This window comes from Lactuca virosa, chromosome 8 (genome assembly GCF_052849685.1).
Source record: "Lactuca virosa cultivar CGN04683 chromosome 8, Lactuca_virosa_CGN04683_v6, whole genome shotgun sequence".
Lineage (NCBI taxonomy): Eukaryota > Viridiplantae > Streptophyta > Magnoliopsida > Asterales > Asteraceae > Lactuca > Lactuca virosa.
The window spans coordinates 146,923,935-146,945,306 of NC_136433.1; the positions used below are offsets into that span (position 1 = coordinate 146,923,935).

At 35.9% G+C, this 21,372-nt stretch overlaps 1 protein-coding gene across 1 annotated transcript; it reads left to right on the forward strand.

Moving 5' to 3' along the window:
• The first annotated feature begins 211 nt into the window (after positions 1-211).
• LOC145134280 (putative xyloglucan endotransglucosylase/hydrolase protein 23) lies at positions 212-1,501 on the forward strand. The gene is made up of 3 exons (XM_079069153.1): positions 212-600; positions 689-882; positions 964-1,501. Exons 1-3 carry the CDS (start codon positions 325-327, stop codon positions 1,358-1,360), a joined length of 867 nt encoding a protein of 288 aa, XP_078925279.1. The 5' UTR covers positions 212-324; the 3' UTR covers positions 1,361-1,501.
• Positions 1,502-21,372: the final 19,871 nt, after the last annotated feature.

Here is a 21,372-nt window from a genome sequence, read left to right on the forward strand (position 1 = left end):
AATAATAAATTACACTTTTGAAAACGCGTCACCGACCCACAAGACATCCGTCAATTTGATTTTTTAAACAACCAAAAGTCTCTTTCAGTAGTCAGTACCACTTTAGAGATATGATTGTTACACGCTAAAGCCTAATATATACCAGCTGTTTTATGATCAAAAGTTCAAAACTTCTAATTTCTCACCAACTTGACTTCACTGAATCTCCTCCTACTCTGACCTTCGTCCCCACCTTCCTTCAATCTCCAAACACCAACTCTATAAATACAACACAATTCATGTCATTTATCTTCAACTTATGAACAAAACATTCATCTGCATAAAATGTCTTTCTCTTACACGTCAAAGTTTTCGACTTTCCTTCTGCTCTCTATATTTCTAGGGAGCACTTCAATAGTCTCCGCTGATTTCAACAATGAGTTTGATATCACTTGGGGTGATGGCCGTGGTAAAATACTAAATGGCGAACTCTTAACCCTTTCCCTCGATAAATCATCTGGCTCAGGCTTTGAGTCAAGAAACGAGTATCTGTTTGGCAAGATTGATATGCAGCTGAAGCTGGTTCCCGGTAACTCCGCAGGCACAGTCACTGCCTACTATGTAAGTTTCTTGCTATCTTTCATACTTTCTAGGCTGGGAAATAGTTTACTGAATATGAATATTAATTATGTTTTGATTGTATTTGCAGTTGTCTTCAAAAGGATCGAACTGGGATGAGATCGACTTTGAGTTCCTGGGTAACTTGAGTGGTGATCCCTATATTCTTCATACAAATGTATTCAGTCAAGGCAAAGGCAACAGAGAACAGCAATTCTACCTGTGGTTCGATCCAACTGCTGATTTCCACACTTATTCCATCCTTTGGAACCCTCAACGAATCATGTAAGTATCATCTTAAGTTTTATATAATTTCTACATACAATGACCCATGTCAAATACTGATCTTCCTTTGTCCATTTCTAGATTTTCTGTTGATGGAACACCCATTAGAGAGTTCAAGAATTCCGAATCTATTGGAGTTCCGTTTCCAAAAAATCAGCCCATGAGAATACACTCTAGCTTATGGAATGCTGATGATTGGGCGACCAGGGGTGGGTTGATTAAAACCGATTGGAGTCAAGCCCCGTTCACAGCATCCTACAGAAACTTTAGGGCCGATGCTTGTGTGGTGTCTTCTGGGAAATCGTCTTGTGGTGGCTCTGCATCTTCCGGTGGCAATCAGGCATGGCTATCCGAGGAGTTGGATAACACAAAGCAGGAAAGGTTACAATGGGTGCAGAAGAATTACATGATCTACAACTACTGCTCTGATTCCAAGAGATTTCCTCAAGGGTTTCCTCCAGAATGCAAAATGGCATAAGAAGTATTCTGTGTACAATGATACGCTGGACCTCCGTATATATTCTTCTATGTATTTGATGCTAATTAAGCTTCAGAATTATATTTGTTATTCATATTCTTTGTAGCTATTAATCCATCAATAAAGATGAAAATTTTCATATGGTCCACACACTTCTGTTAATTATGAAGTACTTATATCTGTTTCAAGATCGATCCTCCCAAGAGGTTCTCTGTTCCACTTCTTCATAGCGAGTCTAATGAGAAACAGAGAAAGCAACTACAACAAAAATAATATTTTCGCTACAAGAAATTTGGGCTATAGGGTGGACATCAACATGGACGACGTGGACATTAAGACGATATACGACACGTCAAGTGCCACATCTAGTTGGATGTGCTGGATATCGCCCTGATGTCCAAGCCCCCTCTTAATGTCGGTGCTAATTCTTATGTTGACCTTTAAAGTTAACGCCAGATAAAAAGGATTTCAGTTATAGTTTTCCTTGCGATGGCCCAGGACGAGGCGGTACTTGTGATATTTCGGCTTGTGATGCATTTTCTTTGGCAGTTTTTTGGATGTTAAATATCATTGGATTGGTTACTTTTTATTGGCAGTGGAAGCACATTACATTATGGCAGAGATGAAAATCTCACGTACGGTTTTGTATCTGTAACGGATAACATACAAAAGCTTTGGAATATTCTTATCGGGCACTAGAACGAAACCCGTTCTTACCACAATTTCATAATATGTTTGTCATTACGTGCGACTATCTCCATTATAGAAAGAAAAAAAGGAAAGAACTCAATTTTCAGCACGAAGAAGTCTTTCTTTTTCTAAAAGCATAAGTAGTAAACATTTTTTCATTCGAAACTAATGAATGTTAGGTCGGGGCTTTCTGTCTTGTTATCAAAAAGGGGGTTGGGTAAAGCAAACTCCCTCCTTGGACGAGCACGGGCTTAGTCAAGTACAACCGGGTTGCGCTGTTGGATGCTCCGATCGAAAAGAAATCAGTGGCATTTGGGCCCATAGATAGAGCCATCACATCCAATGCCTTTTCGTGACCGCTCCGTGGGGGCTTTCTGGAAGAAAGGTGCCAGGTTCATCAGGGTCGAAATCAAACCTGATAGAAGATTGATCAAAGTGCATGCGGAGTGAGGGCTTTACGGCCCGATGATAGGACATAGGACAGACTTGAGTTCTTCTTCTTCATCATTTTCATAAATTAATAATTAATTCAAATTAGCATGTCTGTCACGTAAGGTATCCTCATGTTATCACAAATATACGAAATCAAAGTATTTTGGCGCTGTCAATCCAGAAGTAGATTAATAAAAAAACTCGGGGAACTCATCGATTCATCTAGTATTTAAATATATAATTCATTAATAAATTTACTAGATTAAAACCTTCTCACATTCAAAAATGGATAGATCCAATGTCACATTCAGTAAAGATTTATGATACATGTATCGGGTGTACGCAATGTGTCCGAGCCTGTCCCACGGATGTATTAGAAATGATACCTTGGGACGGATGTAAAGCCAAACAAATAGCTTCCGCTCCAAGAACAGAGGATTGTGTCGGTTGTAAGAGATGTGAATCCGCCTGCCCAACAGATTTCTTGAGTGTTCGAATTTATTTATGGCATGAAACAACCCGCAACATGGGTATAGCTTATTAATACGTTACATAAAACCCTACTTGAGCCCATTTTTTTTACCGCCAAAACCTATGCTCAAAAATATTTTATTTTTGGGCATAGGTTTTTCTGGTCCAAGTGTATCTTGTCTTTACCACAAACAAATTTCCTTGGTTAACAATAATTGTAGTTTTACCAATATTTGCGAGTTCCTTTATTTTATTTCTTCCACATAAAGGAAATAGGGTCATTAGGTGGTATACTATATGTATATGCATGTTAGAACTTCTTCTAACAACCTATGCATTATGTTATCATTTTCAATTGGACGGACCATTAATCCAACTAGTAGAGGATTATAAATGGATAAATTTTTTTGATTTCCGTTGGAAATTAGGAATAGATGGACTGTCTATAGGACCCATTTTATTAACAGGATTTATCACTACTTTAGCTACTTTAGCAGCCTGGCCTGTTACTCGGGATTCTCAATTATTCCATTTCTTGATGTTAGCAATGTACAGTGGTCAAATATGATCATTTTCTTCTCGGGACCTTTTACTTTTTTTCATCATGTGGGAATTAGAATTAATTCCGATTTATCTACTTCTATCCATGTGGGGAGGAAAGAAACGTCTCTACTCAGCCACAAAATTTATTTTGTACACGGCGGGAGGTTTCATTTTTCTCTTAATGGGAGTTCTGGGTGTCAGTTTATATGGTTCTAATGAACCAACATTAAATTTTGAAACATCAGTGAATCAATCGTATCTTGTGGCTTTGGAAATAATATTCTATATTGGATTTTTTATTGCTTTTGCTGTCAAATTACCGATTCTACCCCTACATACATGGTTACCAGATACCCACGGAGAGGCACATTACAGTACTTGTATGCTTCTAGCAGGAATTTTATTAAAAATGGGAGCGTATGGATTGATTCGGATTAATATGGAATTATTACCACACGCTCATTCTATATTTTCTCCTTGGTTGATGATAATAGGTACAATACAAATAATCTATGCAGATTCAACATCTTCCGGCCAACGCAATTTAAAAAAAAAAAGAATAGCCTATTCCTCCGTATCTCATATGTGTTTCATACTTATAGGAATTGCTTCTATAACCGATACGGGACTCAATGGAGCTATTTTACAAATAATCTCTCATGGGTTTATTGGTGCTACACTTTTTTTCTTGGCAGGAACGAGTTGTGATAGAATACATCTTGTTTATCTCGACCAAATGGGCGGAATAGCTATCCCCATGCCAAAAATATTTACGATGTTCAGTAGTTTTTCCATGGCTCACCTTGCATTACCGAGTATGAATGGTTTTGTTGCAGAAGTGATAGTCTTTTTAGGAATAATTACCAGCGAAAAATATCTTTTAATGCCTAAAATTGCCATCACTTTTGTAATGGCAATTGGAATGATATTAACTCCTATTTATTCATTATCTATGTTACGCCAGATGTTCTATGGATATAAGTTATTTAATACTCCAAACGCTTATTTTTTTTTCTGGATGGTGTGGCCGATAATGTTGTTGAAAATAAAACACAATATTTTCCTCCCATCTTTTTTAGTGCCGCCACTAACACCACTAAAATTATTGCCCTTAATGCTTTGTTTCCCTAATGGTGTCGCCTCTATTGGTTTCAACTTAGATTACATATGTTGAAGGTAGGAACATTCTTGACGGTCTGTTGGAGATCAATGAGCTATATTCATGGGCTAAGAGAGTGAAAAAGAAAATTCTACTTTTCAAGGTGGACTTCGACAAAGCATTTGACTCAATAAACTAGGGGTATCTTGATTCTATTATCGAACAAATGGAATCTAGGAATAAGTGGCGGATTTGGTTTCATGGGTGCTTACAATCTCTCGCGCCTCGGTTATTATTAATGGTTCTCCGACGGATGAGTTCGAGATTTCAGAAGGTGTCTGTCAGGGTGATCCTTTTTCCCATTTCCTCTTCATCATAGCAATGGAAGAAATCAATGTGGCTTTGATGGAGGCTAGAGATAAAAGGATCTTCAATGGTGTTCAATTACCTAATAATGGACCCATTCTCACTCATTTGTTTTACGTTGATGATGCATTGTTTGTGGGTGAGTGGTCTAGATCCAATCTCAAAAACTTGGCTCGGATCGTGAGGTGTTTTCATGTTGCTTCCGGAATAAAGGTAAATTTTCACAAATCAAGAGTATTTGGAATTGGTGCATTAGTAAATGAAACCTTGAATTGGGCCAGCATCCTTGGCTGTGAAGTGGGTTCCTTTCCCTTTACGTATCTTGGGGTCCCTGTGGGAGCAAATATGAATCTCATAAAAAATTTGAAACCGATTATTGATAAATTTTTAGCCAAACTGTCCTCCTGGAAGTATAAGACTTTGTCATTTGGTAGGAGATTGACACTAATCACTTCGGTGCTAGGAAATTTACCCACTTATTTCTTTTCCCTATTCATGGCACCCATCGTTGTCACAGAGACATTGGAACGAATACAAAGAAAGTTTTTTGTGGGGAGAAACAAATGACAAAAAGAAGATCCACTTGGTATCATGGGATAAAGTCATTACTCCAAAATCAGCGGGTGGATTAGGCGTAGGCTCAATCAGAGCATTAAAGATTGGCCTAATGGTTAAGTGGTGGTGACGTTTGAAATCAGAAGGAGACACACTATGGGACAGAGTCATAAAAAGCATCCATAATCTAAATTATAAACCTCATAATTATATGGCTAATAGAAAGATCAGCGGGGTATGAAACAACATTGTGGCGACAAAAAAGGACTTACAAAAAAATGGGGTTGAACTCGATGACATATTCAAACTAAAAGTTAAATTTGGTGTCAATACTTTATTCTTGATAGAAAAATGGATTGGTACGACAGTGCTAAATGTCAAATATCCTTCTCTCTATGCTCTTGATACTAGGAAAAAGTGCACAGTGGCTGACAAATTTTTTGAAGGTTTTTTTGCAGGTCATTGGCGGTCATGTCCTCATGAAGCGGGTGTAACTTCAGAGCTCAATAACCTACGGAACGATCTATCTTCAGCACAGTTGGTCAATAGAGCTGATACTTGGGAGTCCTCCTTAGATAAAGATGGAGCTTTCAAAGTATGTGATCTAAGATGGAAAGTTGATTGTCAATCTGGAATAACTCAAAATATTCCCACAATCAAATGGAGCAAGGAAGTCCCAATCAAGGTTAATTGTTTCTTATGGCGAGCAATTCAACAGAGGATAGCTTCAATGGTGAGTCTTAGAGCTAGAGGTATTGGGACTCAAACTACTTTGTGTGGTGCATGCATAAATGGTGCAGCTTACATAATCAGTCATTCAATAGCATTGGTGAACTGCTCGGATTTGCTGCAAATTGGGGGAGGAGTCCTAAAATGAAAGTTCGGTTCCATACCATCTGCTATGGTCTATTTTGGAATCTATAGAAATATCGTAACGATCAGATGTTCAAACAGGTGTTCAACACTCCTTTGTATGGGGTAGAGCAAATCAAATCAATTTTATATATGTTGGCTAAATGTATGGGTAAAGATGGTAATCGTTCATGGGAAGAGTGGTCATCATCGCCTTTTTGTATCTGATAACTTTTATACTCTGTTTTTTGTTACTCGTTTTTTCTCCCCTTGATAGTTACTTACTAGTCGAGGGTTTTTTATTTTTATTAACAATATTTCTCGCTTCCAAAAAAATATTACTTACTTTTCTCTCTCTCTCTCTCTCTCTCTCTCTCTCTCTCTCAATACCACCATGTCATCGCCATCTGTTATTGTCGGTGACAATGAAAACGAATGTCTCTCTTCTTTCTTAGTGACGAACACAACACATGGAATCATTTCTTGGGAATTTTCAAGAAGCCATCTTTACAATGAATCCCAATACAACTAAGGTGATTTAGGGTTGTTTTAGGGATATTTTTCATGTTGTGGATGGGGAGAATATTTACGTCTTTTGCACAAACGAGAGATCAGTAATCCCTCTCCCAGATTTGCCACATTTTTTGGTGGGATAAAATATTGCAATTTTGTCAATAGTCAATCCAATTGGTATTTTCTTGGGTGTGAATAAAGTAACCAAGTAAGAAACTCGGTGCAAAATTTTTCTCAAAAGCATTTACATTGAACTATTTGATGGCAACATACACTAAACTCCATGTAATCAACTCTCAGAATTGGGTGCTTTTTTTTTAATATAATTCTTCATAAAACTCAAAATCTTTTGAGTTACTACAAATAATTCAGTATTTCTCTTTCTATATTCAGCTGCTTCAAGAAACTTTCAAACATTTTTTTTAATATTTTTTTTTACATAAAACTACATGCTATATATAACTAAGGTTAACATATTAGATAACAATATTTTGTAGGTTTTGCAATGCCAAAGACTGCAATAGCCAATAAGGTTATTCCCAGACGTAAGTGCTTCTTATTATTTATCACTAGTTGTGAGACTCATGTAATGTGTATTACATGAGTTAATTTACAAAAAAGAAGTTAGATATAAAAGTCTAAATATTTAAGAACTTTAAATTTATAAGAAAATAAGAAAAATAATGACTTATTAAAATTTAAATGTTTTATCGATATTTTAAATTTAAACAATTAATTTAAATAAATTAACAAAAGAAATTAATAAGCTTTAATTTATGAATTTTGAAATTAGAAGTTAAGTCCATTAATAAAACTAATATCTATTTATTACTACACTAGTTTATAACCCGTGAGAACCACAATTATAAAATTAATTAAACTTTCATATTAAAATATCAAAATTATTAATCAATTATTTTAAATAAATTATTACTTAAAAGATATTTTTTTAGTTATATAAAATTATAATCGTTGATTTAAATAAATACGTGAAGTTATATCATCTTATAATCTGTATTAATTTTATTTTATTTGTTAATCTAATGTTATTAATTTAATATAATTAGAGTGAAAATTTATTAAAAATTGAAATTTAAAATGGAGAATCAATTATTAATTTAATGTATTTAGAATGAGAAATTTAAAATTTGAAATTTGAAATTGATAATTAATAGGTTGACAAGTGGCATGATAAGTGACATAAAATATTAATGAGGAGTTCTAATAGTATGACACTTGTCAATAGGAGAATAAATTTATTCATTTATTAGAATAGAGAAGAGATTTATTATAATTATTACATTAAAATATTATGTGGGATTTAATAAAATAAAAAACTCATAAAATGACATGTGGAAAAAAATTAATTCAAAATAACCAAAATGACATTTGACAAATTGAATGAGAATGTGACATGTGGAAAAAAAAAACATTCATTTATTAAGCTGGAGGGAGTGGCTCGCTAGCCTCGTCTCTACCATTCCCATTGAAGTCGCTAGGTCACTCGCCAAAGAGAACTCGCTAGCCAGGCAGCGAGAAGAAAGAGAAAGAGCAAGAGGAAAGAAAGGGAAATCATTGGCTGTTGGCTTTATTTTTTATTTTTTTTCAATGGTTTGATTGTTCAATTTTTGCTTTTGCTGCGCTTCGTTTAGAGAATTGGGGAAGAAGATGCGTTCCTTGAACAGAGAATTATTGAGGAAGAAATAAAAAAGTTACACATTTGATCCCCAAAGTTTCAATCACTTAGTATTTTTTGTCCAAAAATAGAAACATTTTTATTTAATATTAAATTTTTATGTTTTATAAAAATATAATTTATTTAATATTAAATGTTTGTGTATTAAAAAATATAATTTATTTAATTTTGGTAAAAAATTATAAAAAAAAATCAAGGAATGTTAGAGGTGCTACCACTCCCTATAAAATGTTAAGTAAACGATGCTAGCAAGGTGGTATGCCAAAAAATGACATGGCAGCAAAAAAAAATGATGTGGCAGGGTGTTAGGAGTGTCACCACTCCCTTTAGCCTTAGAGTAGAAGAGTATTATTGGACACTTTGGTAGTTTAAGTTAATATCTTTAATTATATCTTACATTTTCTTATATAAAATGGTCTCTCTAAAAGACCATTTTTTTCCTTTTTCATGAATAATGTCATCAAAGGTGAAAAAAAAAACTATAAAAAATCTCCACTAATTATCACCTTTGAAAATAATTAAAATTTATAATATTTTGATGTTAGAGTTTATATTTTACGGCAGGAGAATATGTAGGTTTTACTGGTGCTAGATTGGATGGTGAATTTGGAACTTTGGCCATCATCTGCTCAATGCATTTAATTTAATTATTATTCAAATTTTAAAATATATATTGTTGTACAATGACTTTTGGTTGTTTTCCTAATAAATTAAGGCTGTGTGTGGCGTACTAGCTGAAAAGCTAACTGTTAAATTAAAAGCTAGCTAATAGTTGAAAAGCTATCTGTTAAATAAAAAGCTAGCTAATAGTTGAAAAGCTATCTGTTAAATAAAAAGCTAGCTAATAGCTGAAAAACTAACTTTTGGTAAAACTAATTGAAAAGCTAGCACGAATATATAAAATTACATAAAATGACATTTAAGAATATTTTTCTTATAATTAATTAAGGAGTATATTTGGAAAATTAAAAAAAAACTCCTACAAAGCTACTCTAAGTAGCTTTTCAAAAAGCTACCTTATCGCCTTGTTCTCGAGTTTTTTTATAAATTCATCAAAGGAAATGGAAGTAAATTTTTGACAGAAAGAAAGGGAAGGGAAGGAAAATATTCATTATTCCGTGTTCTGGAGTTCGAAGGAAATGAAAGGAAAAGTTTAAGTTTTTGTATTCCCGAGTTAGGAGGAAAAAGAAAGTAAAACTTAAAATTTTCCTTCCCTTCACTTTTTTCCTAAATCCATCCAATTTGGAAGAAAAATTTGGAAGAAAAATATGGCTCCAAATTTTTTTCTCTCCCCTCACTTTCCTTCCATTAATGAAACTTGGGAACACGATTTTCCTTCGACACCCCTCACTTTCCCTCCGTATCCTCCCATTTTCCTCCTTAAGTAGAACTAGAGAACAATGCGTATAAGTTACTTTTTGGCTTGTTAAACACAACAACATAAAAAGTTCGAAAAATAAGTTAGATTATTAATTAGTTGTGGCGTGCCAAACACAGCCTAAATTTGTGTTGACATAATAATGCTCCTTTAAAAGAGAACCTTCAAATGATGTTTCTTCCAAACTTTAAAAACCTTAATATTTGGAGTATCATTTTTCTTCCAAACATTAAAAACCTTAATATTTGGAGCTTCCAACTCTAATCAAAAAATTATCTAATATAATGAACTCTCTAAATTTCGAACAAGAACTTCCGTCCCATGCTAAGCATGAGATTCCTTCTAGTTAACATTATATATTGATATGGCATATCACATTAGCGTTCTACAAACATTGTTTTCCCACAAACTCACCTTTACTATTTAATTTGTAAATCGTTAAAATGTTTATAATAAGGTCTCATTTGACTACCACAAAGCAGGGCAGCATAAACCGTCTTTAGTTGGTTTCCGACGGATCCAATTTTGACGTTAATTCTTTTCGGTAATTTTTAGTGACATAATTTCCGACAACACAACCAAATATACCGATAGATTTTAATGTCGGTAATTAATAACGAATTACCGACGGCTCATATTTTTAATGGATTACCAACGGAACATGTTTGTAACAAGTTAGTAAGTTACCGACAAAAATATATTGTGACGGATTATCGACGGATTTTATTTTCATCGATAGAACATCGTTAAGTATCAATATAATAACAATTTTAATTTTTATAAAAATTCAGAATTATTTATATATTAAAAAAATCTAAAATATTATTGTAACATCAATAAAAATCATGAAAAACTTAAAAATTTAATGTCAATCCAAAATCATAAATTGTTTACAGCATAGTTTTCAAAACATGTTTAATATCATAGTATCTCAATATCATAAGTCAAAACACGAGGATGTGTACGGTCACACCTTTGCCTTCCCGCGATAATCTGAAGTACCTGAAACATAACTCAAAACTGTATGTCCAAAGCTTAGTGAGATCCCCCAAAATACCAACACATAAACAGATAACAAATACAATTAACAACATAATATGGGTCCAATCAACCATCGGGTTGGAATACCCCAGGCCCCTCAACCATCGGGTTGGAATGCCAATACACTATGGTCCAATCATCCTCGGGATGGAATACCCTCGAGCTCATTCAACCATCAAGTTGGTATGCCCTCGTCTTTTGGTTTACGCGCAAAGCAGTGAAGCGTCAGCCACAGACCAAACATGTGTACATATAACAAATAATCATATAACATTATAGAGCCAATCAAACAGATCTACATATCACTAAGCATATCATCGTCCTATATACCAAGATATCGATCTAACAGATCACTACAGTACAATAGCATGCATAACCGGATATCAATCCAATGGGTTGGCCTTGGTGCCTTCGACTCGTAAGTACAGTGAGGAAAACTCACCTCGAAAACTGAACAGAAGCTGATAAGGTCTCGACTCCGAATCTCAGCTCTCTAACCGACACCTAATCCAACAAATTGACCAATTCCATCAAAATCCCAAAATACCCTCAAGGTCAAACTTTGTCAAAGTCAACTGGTCAAACCCCCTAAGTCAACTGAGTCAACTCAGCCGAGTCAACCCAACGGAGGTGACCCAGTGCGAGTACACGGGGCGTACTCTGGAGGTACGCATGGCGTACACGATGCCTCACAACCTGACCACCATCGGGGTGGTTGATCGACTACGCGAGGCGTACCCTCGCAAACTTCAAACTTCATTAAGTGCTTAATGGCTTAAGCACTTAAGTCCATATTCCTAATCCAAGGCTCAAATACACTCTAGAGTCATAAAGTTTCCAACTTTATGACTTTACAAGTCCAATAAGTGCTTAACTCAAGGTCTTAATCCATTAAGACCTTCCACAAGATGCATGGGGAGATTCTAACCAATGGGACTCCATTTTTATGGCTAAGGACTCCTCCTAGAGTCTGAAAAGACAACTCAAAACGTCCAAAACATGCCATGCTCAAGATGAGACTTTTGGGGACCAAAAAGTAACACAAAAACTCCCATAAACAAGATCTAGAAAACTAGCCATCAAAGTATGAACTTTATACCTTGAAATGATGGAGAATGGTGCAAAACTTCTAGATCCAAGATGCTTCTTCCCTCCAAGATGAGCTTGGTTCCTTCCTTCTTCTTCTAAGCACACAAACACACACTTTAATGCTTGTAATGGCTTCATAAAGTGGTTCTAGGGTTACAATCACAAAAGAGAGGGTGAAGGTTGTTAAAATGAAGGGAAATGAGGCTATAAGGATGCTTAAATACCAACCAAACTGATGAATCATTGAATCGAGTATAAAATGAATCAGAGTATAAAATCAAGTAAGAATGCGAAATTGAACACCGGATCTAAATATGATCTTGTTTCAGCTCTATTACGCTTTCGAATGTTTACAGAGTACAAAGACAGGTCTGTAAAAACTCTTATCTAACTCTAGTAAATATCCCTATTTATAGGGAACAGAAAGCGTACAAAAAATATACTAAGGCATAGACACTTAAGCTTCGAATAAAAGCGCCTTAGTAAAATAGATTACGAAACATTCGAAGAGTGCCAAATACATTTCGACTAATTACAACATTTTAACCCTTACAATCTCCCCCTTTGTAATCATAGTCGAACTTCTTAATTTGTAAGAAGCTGGATGGAATACAGCATCACTCTTCGAATTTCCGTGTACCAGGAAATAATCTTCTTTAGCTCTTTCTTATCTCCTTCATTATTCTTCTTACAATGATTTATACGAACAATTAAGTTCGTATATTGAGACGTTGAATATCTTTCCACTTCGCATGCCTGGAATAAGAAACGTTTTGCTTTTCCAGCCTTGTCTTTTCCTGCGAATACCATCCCAAAAGGCTTCAAGCAAATTTCACCATCAGCATACTTTTTCAATTCTGCTTGAGTCTTCGTAGGAGCCATTGGAGCTTTTATTTCCATACCTTTAGTTGTAGCTAACTCCACATCTGTTAGGGCCAAGCACTCATAATAATTTTCGATGAAAATCTTGATGTGAGCAACCCCAAGCTTAAATTCATCAGGTTCAGTGTTTTGAAGATATGAAAATGATTTGTCTTTCAGAATCAATGCAACTTGTATAAGATCATACAAGTTCATTAATGGAAATTCTGCAATTGTAAATTCGCAAATATTTCCATTTGTCCTGGCAACCACATACTTGATATTTTGGACTGTGTTTTCGAACACCACATCCTTTTTCATACTGATTACTTTCTTGATCTTTATCAATGACCAAACTTCATCAGGGGCTTTTGCAAGAACAGCATGAAATCTAATTTTCATGTGTGTACCATCATCCTTTTCTTTAAAATTTCCTTCTGCTTTAAATTGAGGCATGATGAACATCATTTCATTTATAGGAAAGTCCAGTTGACTTGAATCAGTATTCGTAACCGTATAACTTTGTTTTGGTTTCTTCTCAAACGAATTGTAACATCTGGATTCCCAGGTATCTTATTTTGAGTATTTATATTGAATTTTAGAGAGGGACTCGGCGAGTGGGCGCTCAGACTCGCCGAGTGGGATCGCGCATTTTTTGTCTGATTTAATGACGGACTCGACGAGTTGATGCGTGGACTCGGCGAGACCGCGCTGTTAAGTGAAACCCTAAATTCTCGGGGCATGTGCCCTATTTAAAGGCCTTTATAGCCTCCATTGCGGCCACTTCACCCCTGAGAAACCCTAGAGAGAGAGAAGAGAGAGAGAGAGAGAGAGAGAGAGAGAGAGAGAGAGAGAGAGAGAGAGAGAGAGAGAGAGAGAGAGAGAGAACGTTTGTGGTGCAAGAGGAAGGCTAAATCACCATTTCTTGTGTGTTTTAGAAAAGGAGAAGTAGATTCCAACAAGAGGAGGTCAAGGGAGTTGTGGATCCAGGGTTTTCAAGTTCAGATCTACACTATTGAGGTATCAAATCGAACTTCCCTTCTGTTTTGGGTTAAGATCTATGATTTAGGGTTTTCTATAAACCTTTTAAGGCTTGAAAGGTTGAGTTTATGGTCCCTTGCTGGGTTAGACCTCAGATCTGGACCCATAGAGGTCCAGAGAACCTTTCCCATTCTGCTTTATGCTTGTTCATGGAGGATTGGAGACTAGGTTGCCATTTTTAGAGTTATTTATCCATTTATGACTTAATGTGGGTTGCATGCACGTAAAGGTTGCACCTTTACGTGACCTTTGAGCACTTGAAGGCCATATCTATAGTTTAGTGAAGCAGATCTGACCTCAGAAGGTCATTTGAGAGTTGTTATGGGAGCAACTCGCCGAGTCCATAAGTGGACTCGACGAGTCGAGTCGGAGTTGCCCCGCGATTCGTGACAGGTGTAACCCGTCGAGTGGAAGGATGACTCGACGAGCCAAGAGAGGCTGAAAGGATTCAGAGGACCCGCATGGACTCGCCGAGTCGCCCTTGTGCACTCGACGAGTCGGGTCAAAGTTTGACCATTGAATTTCGTTGACTTTAGGGTTCTGGTCAAGACTGATTCAGGAGAGTTCAGGGAAGGGTAGAATGGCCTTCTACCCAATCTGTAGAGATGAGATCATGAGAGAATATTGATCGTGGATGTTATTTGAATAATATGAGGAGGCTAAGTCGGGACGTTGAGCACGAGAGTTTATCCGACTTCATTGAGGTGAGTCTTCTCACTATACTATAACTGGAGGGGTACCTATGTGTGACCGGAAGGTCTTGTATGCTATGAGATGTATGTGCTATATGCGGTTATGTGATATGTATGTGCTATGTATGTTATGTATGATAAGGACCGGAAGGTCAAGGGGTTACGGACCGGAAGGTCGATACGGGTAGGACCGGAAGGTCTACTAGGATTCGGGACGGAAGTCCCCTGAGACACATGGATCGGAAGATCCTACAGAGTTATGGCCTGGAAAGGCGTATGTGTGGTATGTGGTATTTTGGGGAACTCACTAAGCATTTATGCTTACAGTTGTTATGATATGTGTTTCAGGTACTAGCGAGGATCGTGGGAAGGCGCCGGCATGATCCGTACACACTTATGGAGTTTATGTTATTGAGATTCTGGGACATGTTTGTTATGACACAGTGAATACATTATGTTTTATGATTATAGTGTGATTGAAAGTATGATTTAAAAATGAAAAATTGTTTTGAAAACTACGTCGTTACACGAATACATATGATTAAAAGCTACCTTGGCCTCAATTGTTTCATAATTGAAATGTTTGGACGGATCACCTTTGTCTATACCCTTCGGATCACTTGCACGCTGAGTCATTATGCTTTGAATCATCCTTAGCTTTTCAATTTCAGCTTCTGCTTCGGCTTTCCTTTCTTCTTTCGATTTTTCCACCACTATTGTTTTCCCTTTATCTTTCAAAACTGAATCATCTTTCACCTCCTTTGTTTTCGAACTACTCCCAACAGTTACAGTAGGTTTACCAATCACAATTCCTTTCGAAATTGGTCTTTTAATTGGCATAGTTGTTACTACTGTTGAAGTAACCGGCCCAGCAGATGCTATAACTGGCTTTGTTGTTGGCATCTTTGAAGAAAACAACTTTCCTACAACCTTCGCATCATCACCTCTAGCCTTCGAATCACCAGTTTTTCTTTCTCCCCCTTGCACCCCTGTGAAAACAGGTGGGGCATTTGTTGTTGGAAGAAGTCTTGATATGCGAGAGAGAGGAGCAAGTTGCTTGTTGAGAATTGCTTCGAATTGTAGGAACTTTTGAGATAAAAATTCAGGAGTAATCAGGGAAGAAGAAACCGGCTGGACAGATATTTCTTTTAATTCCTTGAGCAAAGTAATCACTTCCAAAAAGTTGGTACGTTCTATTGTTGAAAGTTGAGTAAGTTGAGGACTCAAACTTTCATACAATTTCATTAATTTTGTGACAGCGTCACAAATAATATCAATCTTCTGATTCAGAGATGCATAGTCTTTTTGAACATTTGCAATCTCTTTTTGCATATCTTCGCGAAGTTCACGAATCTGCAAATTGACATCCTCCCTGACTTTCTTTACATCTTGAACAAAGAGAACATGCCTTTCCTTTGTTACATTCTTTAATTCTTTCATATCTCCGGCAAACTTCGAAGTTTGAGAATTGATTCGTAGTTCATTGTTTTGATCACTATGATCAACCTTCTCCAAAATTTGTGATTCGGAGTCTGTAATCATCCCAGATACTTTACTTACGACTCTGGCTTCGAACATTTTCAACAAAGTATCAACCTCTAAACTTGAAACAGACGAACCACCCCCCAGATCAGATTGAGATTGAATTATAGAATTCAACTTCTGATTCAAAATTTTAAATTGCTTCATTTTCATCAGCATATGATCTGGAAAATCCTCTTCTTCTTCATGAAACTCTAATTCCTCAAGCATACTTCCAAAACCCTCATTATCAGTTTCTGTCTCCATAAAAACGGTTTCTTGAACGGTTGAATTAGGTTTGGGTGTATCAGTGGATTGAGAAGAAAAAATAAAAGTAAAGGGTTGATTGATAATGTTTTCGAATGTAGGGGAATCAGTGGTTGAAGTAATTGGAATAATTGGTGAAGGTAAAGAAACAATATGTTCGAAGGCTAAAGAAGTTGGATGACCTTGATCTTCTTTCTTCGAATCTCCTTCACCCATATTGACATTTGCATCCGTATCAGATACGTTTACAGGGATGCCTGAAGTTCGTACCTCCTCAGAAACTGATTTGGCAACCGAATCTTTGGGTGGTATGACTATTGTCTGCTCAGGAGTTGAACTTTCTGCGTGAAGAGTTACTTCTGGTGTTTCAGAAATTCTTTCATCGTCAACTTCTGTAGACTCAGTAGAAAGCATAAGCTTTCGTGTCTTCTTCTTCTTTTTCTTTAACAGATGTTTGGCCATATCCTCAACCCTTCTTTTCTTGGACAATGGAGAAACAGGTGCTGGCACTTCTCGAATTAAAACACCTTGATGAGTGACTTGAGGTTTTCGGACCACTTTATGTATTGGAGACTTGCTTTTATGTGTTGACTTCATTTTGATTCTTCGAAACATACCAGTCTTCGAAGGAATAATCACTTGCTATTGAGTATCTTCAACAACAGGCTCAATCAATTGTGTCTCAGCAACAGACACTTCAACTGTAAGAAGTTTATTCTTTGGAGATTTCGAAGATTTCAACTCAGAGATTTTGTTTTCAAAAGAAGTAGTTTCATTCTTCTTTGACCGCTTGGATTTCTTATCTTCCCTTTCCAATAGTATCCCAGTTTCTACAGTAGAATCAATAGTTTTCAAATATGCCACTAAGACAGAATTCGAAGGATCAACTCTTTTGAGCGTTGCATCAGGAATACGAGCAACAGATGGAAAATCCTCAGCACTATTTGTGAGATCCTTCGGATAGTGGTACGATTGAAAAAACGCTTTGTCCTCATCATTAGGTACCAAAATCCCTTCCTTGTTGTAAAAATATTACAAAATCAAGCTCCAGTATCGTGCACACGAAATACCATGAAGAGCATTCGTGTGTTCTACACTCTTTTGAAATTCCTTCCACAATTGTATAGAATAATCCACTTGAAGATCATAGTATAGCCCAACAACCATGGCATATACCTCCATTCTTCCTTTATCAAGACCAACTGTTCTCCCAGTTAAACATCTCAGAAAAATACCAAATAAGAAATTCCAGATACTTGGAAGACCAGATTTCTTAAAATCACTAATCTTGGATAGTTGAGGCTGATATCCCATCTCATTAAACATATGAACGATTTGAGGGAATGTGAAAGCAACATACGGAGGTGAATTCGGAATTTCAAGAATTTGGCAAAAGAGTTTCTTTGATAATCTGACCTTTTTGTCATTCACCATATGGAAAGTAATGGTATCAGAAGCTTTGTTGTAAGTAGCGGTTGATCCTGCTTGAGAAAGCCATGACATTGGAACTGAGAATGAACTAAACATCACCTTAGACAAAACAGAGCTCTTCAAGGCAACGATTAACATCTTCAATTCTTCCGGGTATTTAGATACATCACCCTCTAAGTAATAGTTAGTTGCTTGAATCTTCATTATTGGTAATGAAGAGACATCATCAGTGGTATGAGAAGGATCAGCATCAACATGAACAGAAGTCGCCATTGTTAGGGTTTGAAAACTTTGAAGATCAGAAAATTTGGGAATTTATCTTTTTGATCGCGTAAACTGATAATGAACCTTTGAATTCCTTTTTATATGTAACCATGAAGTTTGAATTTGAAGCGGGATGTATATTTAATGATATCTGACATGGCACCTTGAGAATCGGACCACTACTGCGTAAAAGTGGCCATGCGTCAAAAAGTAGTTGTCACATCACCTTGAAATCCGGACAGAATACCATACGTCATTAAAAAACAGCCTGTATTGTTATCCCCAAGAAGATTGTAACCGTCAGAACCCTTCGTATGGAAGCAAGGCTCTTTCACTTTTGGGGTGAAAAGCGAAGTCATATGCCAGATGTTTGAAATCATCAGCCTGAGTTGGTATTACTCAGAACCTCAAGGATTTCGTGAGTGCAGTGTTCCAAAGAATTTAGACAAGAAACAAAGATAAGAAAAATTTGGGATACTGTGATGTCAAAATATTAATTTGACACGAAGGCAGATAAAATCCCGGGCAAAGATTGCTTCATTAATCATTAAGAGAAATGATTAACAGCTTGTGTAGGTTCCCGTGAAATACAATCGAATACTTGTAAATAAGTATCGAAGGGCTTCTTTTATAATGCTTCGTGGGTAGTTAAAAAATTTCGTTACATGTCATCCTAAACATAAGGTGATAAATTGTAACAGAAATTACTTGTTTGACCAGTGTAGTCAGAGACAAGTTTGTGTTGATAAATTTTAAGTGACATTGAAGTTCGAATGAAACTCACACGGAAATCATATTCAAGAAAAAAAAATTAGTGTTGGATCTTGTTGGGTGACAAACATCATGGGTTTCGAATGTTTGATCAAGACCACTCATACGAAATAAATATGATTTGAAGTTTCGAATTTTGGTACTGAACCAAATGTTTCGTGAAAATCTGGAACATAGTTCCCCGTCAATTCCTTAAAAGTTTAGAAAATTGGGTTTCACTTTCATCACGGTCTCATGATGTCAGATCATAAACACAGATTTTTGATATATCTAAGTCTCGATGGGTTTGATCAGAGACCTCGCAGACATATGTCTTCGTGTGTGATCGTGTAAGAACTTTATAGATAAAAAAGATTGATGTAAGACACGAAAGGTACCTCTGTTATATTTGGACAAAACAGTAAACTCTTAACTCATTTTGAGAAGAGTCAGGTAGCTCAGAGACTAATGTGAATATAAGCCTTATTGGGAAGAAATTTTTGTATGAATAATTTCATTAAGGCTTTCGTACACACACATTGAGTCGTTGGAGGCTTTGGACAACATGCAGCAGCATGCTTCTAGGGACAACTTAACTAGTTCAAAATATTGAAAAATTAATCGATTCGTACGAAAAATGTACCTGACCCTAGAACTGCAAGCATAATCCACTGTGTATCATCATGAATATCTGCAACAAAGTACTAAAAAGAAATAAGAAACAAAATATTTTTGTTGTTTTGATTTTTCGAAAATTGAATAACAAAACAAAAACAAACGAAAATCTTTTTGAATTTTTAAATTTTTCAAAAATTAAATGACAAAACAAAAACAAACGAAAATATTTTTGAATTTTTAAATTTTTCGAAAATTAAATGACAAAACAAAAACAAACGAAAATCTTTTTGGATTTTTAAATTTTTCGAAAATTAAATGGCAAAACAAAAACAAACGAAAATCTTTTTAGATTTTTAATTTTTCGAAAATTAAAACTAACTGTACTTGTTGCAAATACACGAAATTTTATCATCCCCTGATAAGTGACAAATTTACGAATTCGAAGGGGTTCGAAGCGTTGACTATGAACAATAACCTCTGAACGTTGACTGTTATTGCTTTGTCTTTTATTCAGCGCCTCTGAACGTTGACTGTTATTGCTTTGTCTTTCATTCAGCGCCTCTGAATGATTCCTGGTCAATTATCATTTCCTTTTGTTCATGGAACAGAATTTCCATTTATCATTCCAAGTCCTTCTAAAATTTTCACAAAGGATTTTTCTTCTAAAGGTTTCGTGAAAATATCAGCTAACTGATCAGTTGTTTTCACGAAATGTACTTCAATATTTCCATCCTCCACGTGATCCTTGATGAAATGATAACGAAGAGCTATATGTTTAGTCTTCGAATGCTGCACAGGATTATGACAAATTCTTATTGCACTTTGAGAATCACAATATAATGGAATCTTTTTCATAATGATTGCATAATCACGCAATTGACTTTGAATCCATATAATTTGTGATGTGCAAGCAGCAGCAGCTACATATTCTGCTTCAGCTGTTGAAATTGATACACATGTTTGCTTTTTCGACTACCATCTCACCAATTTGCCATCGAGAAATTGACATCCACCACTGGTGCTTTTTCTATCAAGATTACAACCATCCAAGTCTGCATCCGAATAAGCTTGTACAAAGAACCCAGTTTTCGAAGGATACCACAATCCTAACGAAATTGTTCCTTTAAGATAACGAAATATATTCTTCACAGCAGTGAGATGTGGTTCTCGAGGATTTGACTGATACCTTGCACAATTACACACAGAAAACATGATCTCAAGTCTACTTGCTGTAAGATAAAGTAATGAACCAATCATGCTCCTGTAAAGAGTTAGGTCAACTGCAGGTTTATCTAACGAAGGTGTCAACTTTATGCCTGTTGCCATGGGAACTCGTAACTTTGTGCTATTCGTCAATCCAAACTTCTCTAGCAGATTCTTCGTATATTTTTTTTTATTAATAAAAATTCCTTCTCTGCTTTGATAATATTCAGTCCAAGAAAATTATTGATTTTTCCCATCATACTCATTTCGAACTTACTTTTCATCAAATCTTCGAATTCTCTGGATAAAGCAGGGTCAGTTGACCCAAAAATAATATCATCAACATAAATTTGAACAAGCATTAGATGATTCCCAACTTTCTTTCGAAATAATGTGGGGTCAACAGATCCTTGTTTAAATTTAGATTGTTTCAAAAATGAAGTAAGAGTTGCATACCATGCTCGTGGTGCTTGTTTTAAACCATAAACTGCCTTATCTAAAATATAAACATGATCTGGATATTCTTCGTTAATAAAACCTGGTTGTTCCACGTAAACTGTTTCTTCAAGCTCTCCATTTAAAAATGCACACTTTACGTCCATTTGATAGACATCAAAGTCTTTGTGAGCTGCATAAGCC

Bases quoted from the DNA above. Each gene is read 5' to 3' on its own strand.
- LOC145134280 (XM_079069153.1), top strand. From the start codon at position 325: ATGTCTTTCTCTTACACGTCAAAGTTTTCGACTTTCCTTCTGCTCTCT. The intron at 601-688 runs GTAAGTTTCTTG...TTGTATTTGCAG, and splicing joins GCACAGTCACTGCCTACTAT to TTGTCTTCAAAAGGATCGAA. The intron at 883-963 runs GTAAGTATCATC...GTCCATTTCTAG, and splicing joins TGGAACCCTCAACGAATCAT to ATTTTCTGTTGATGGAACAC.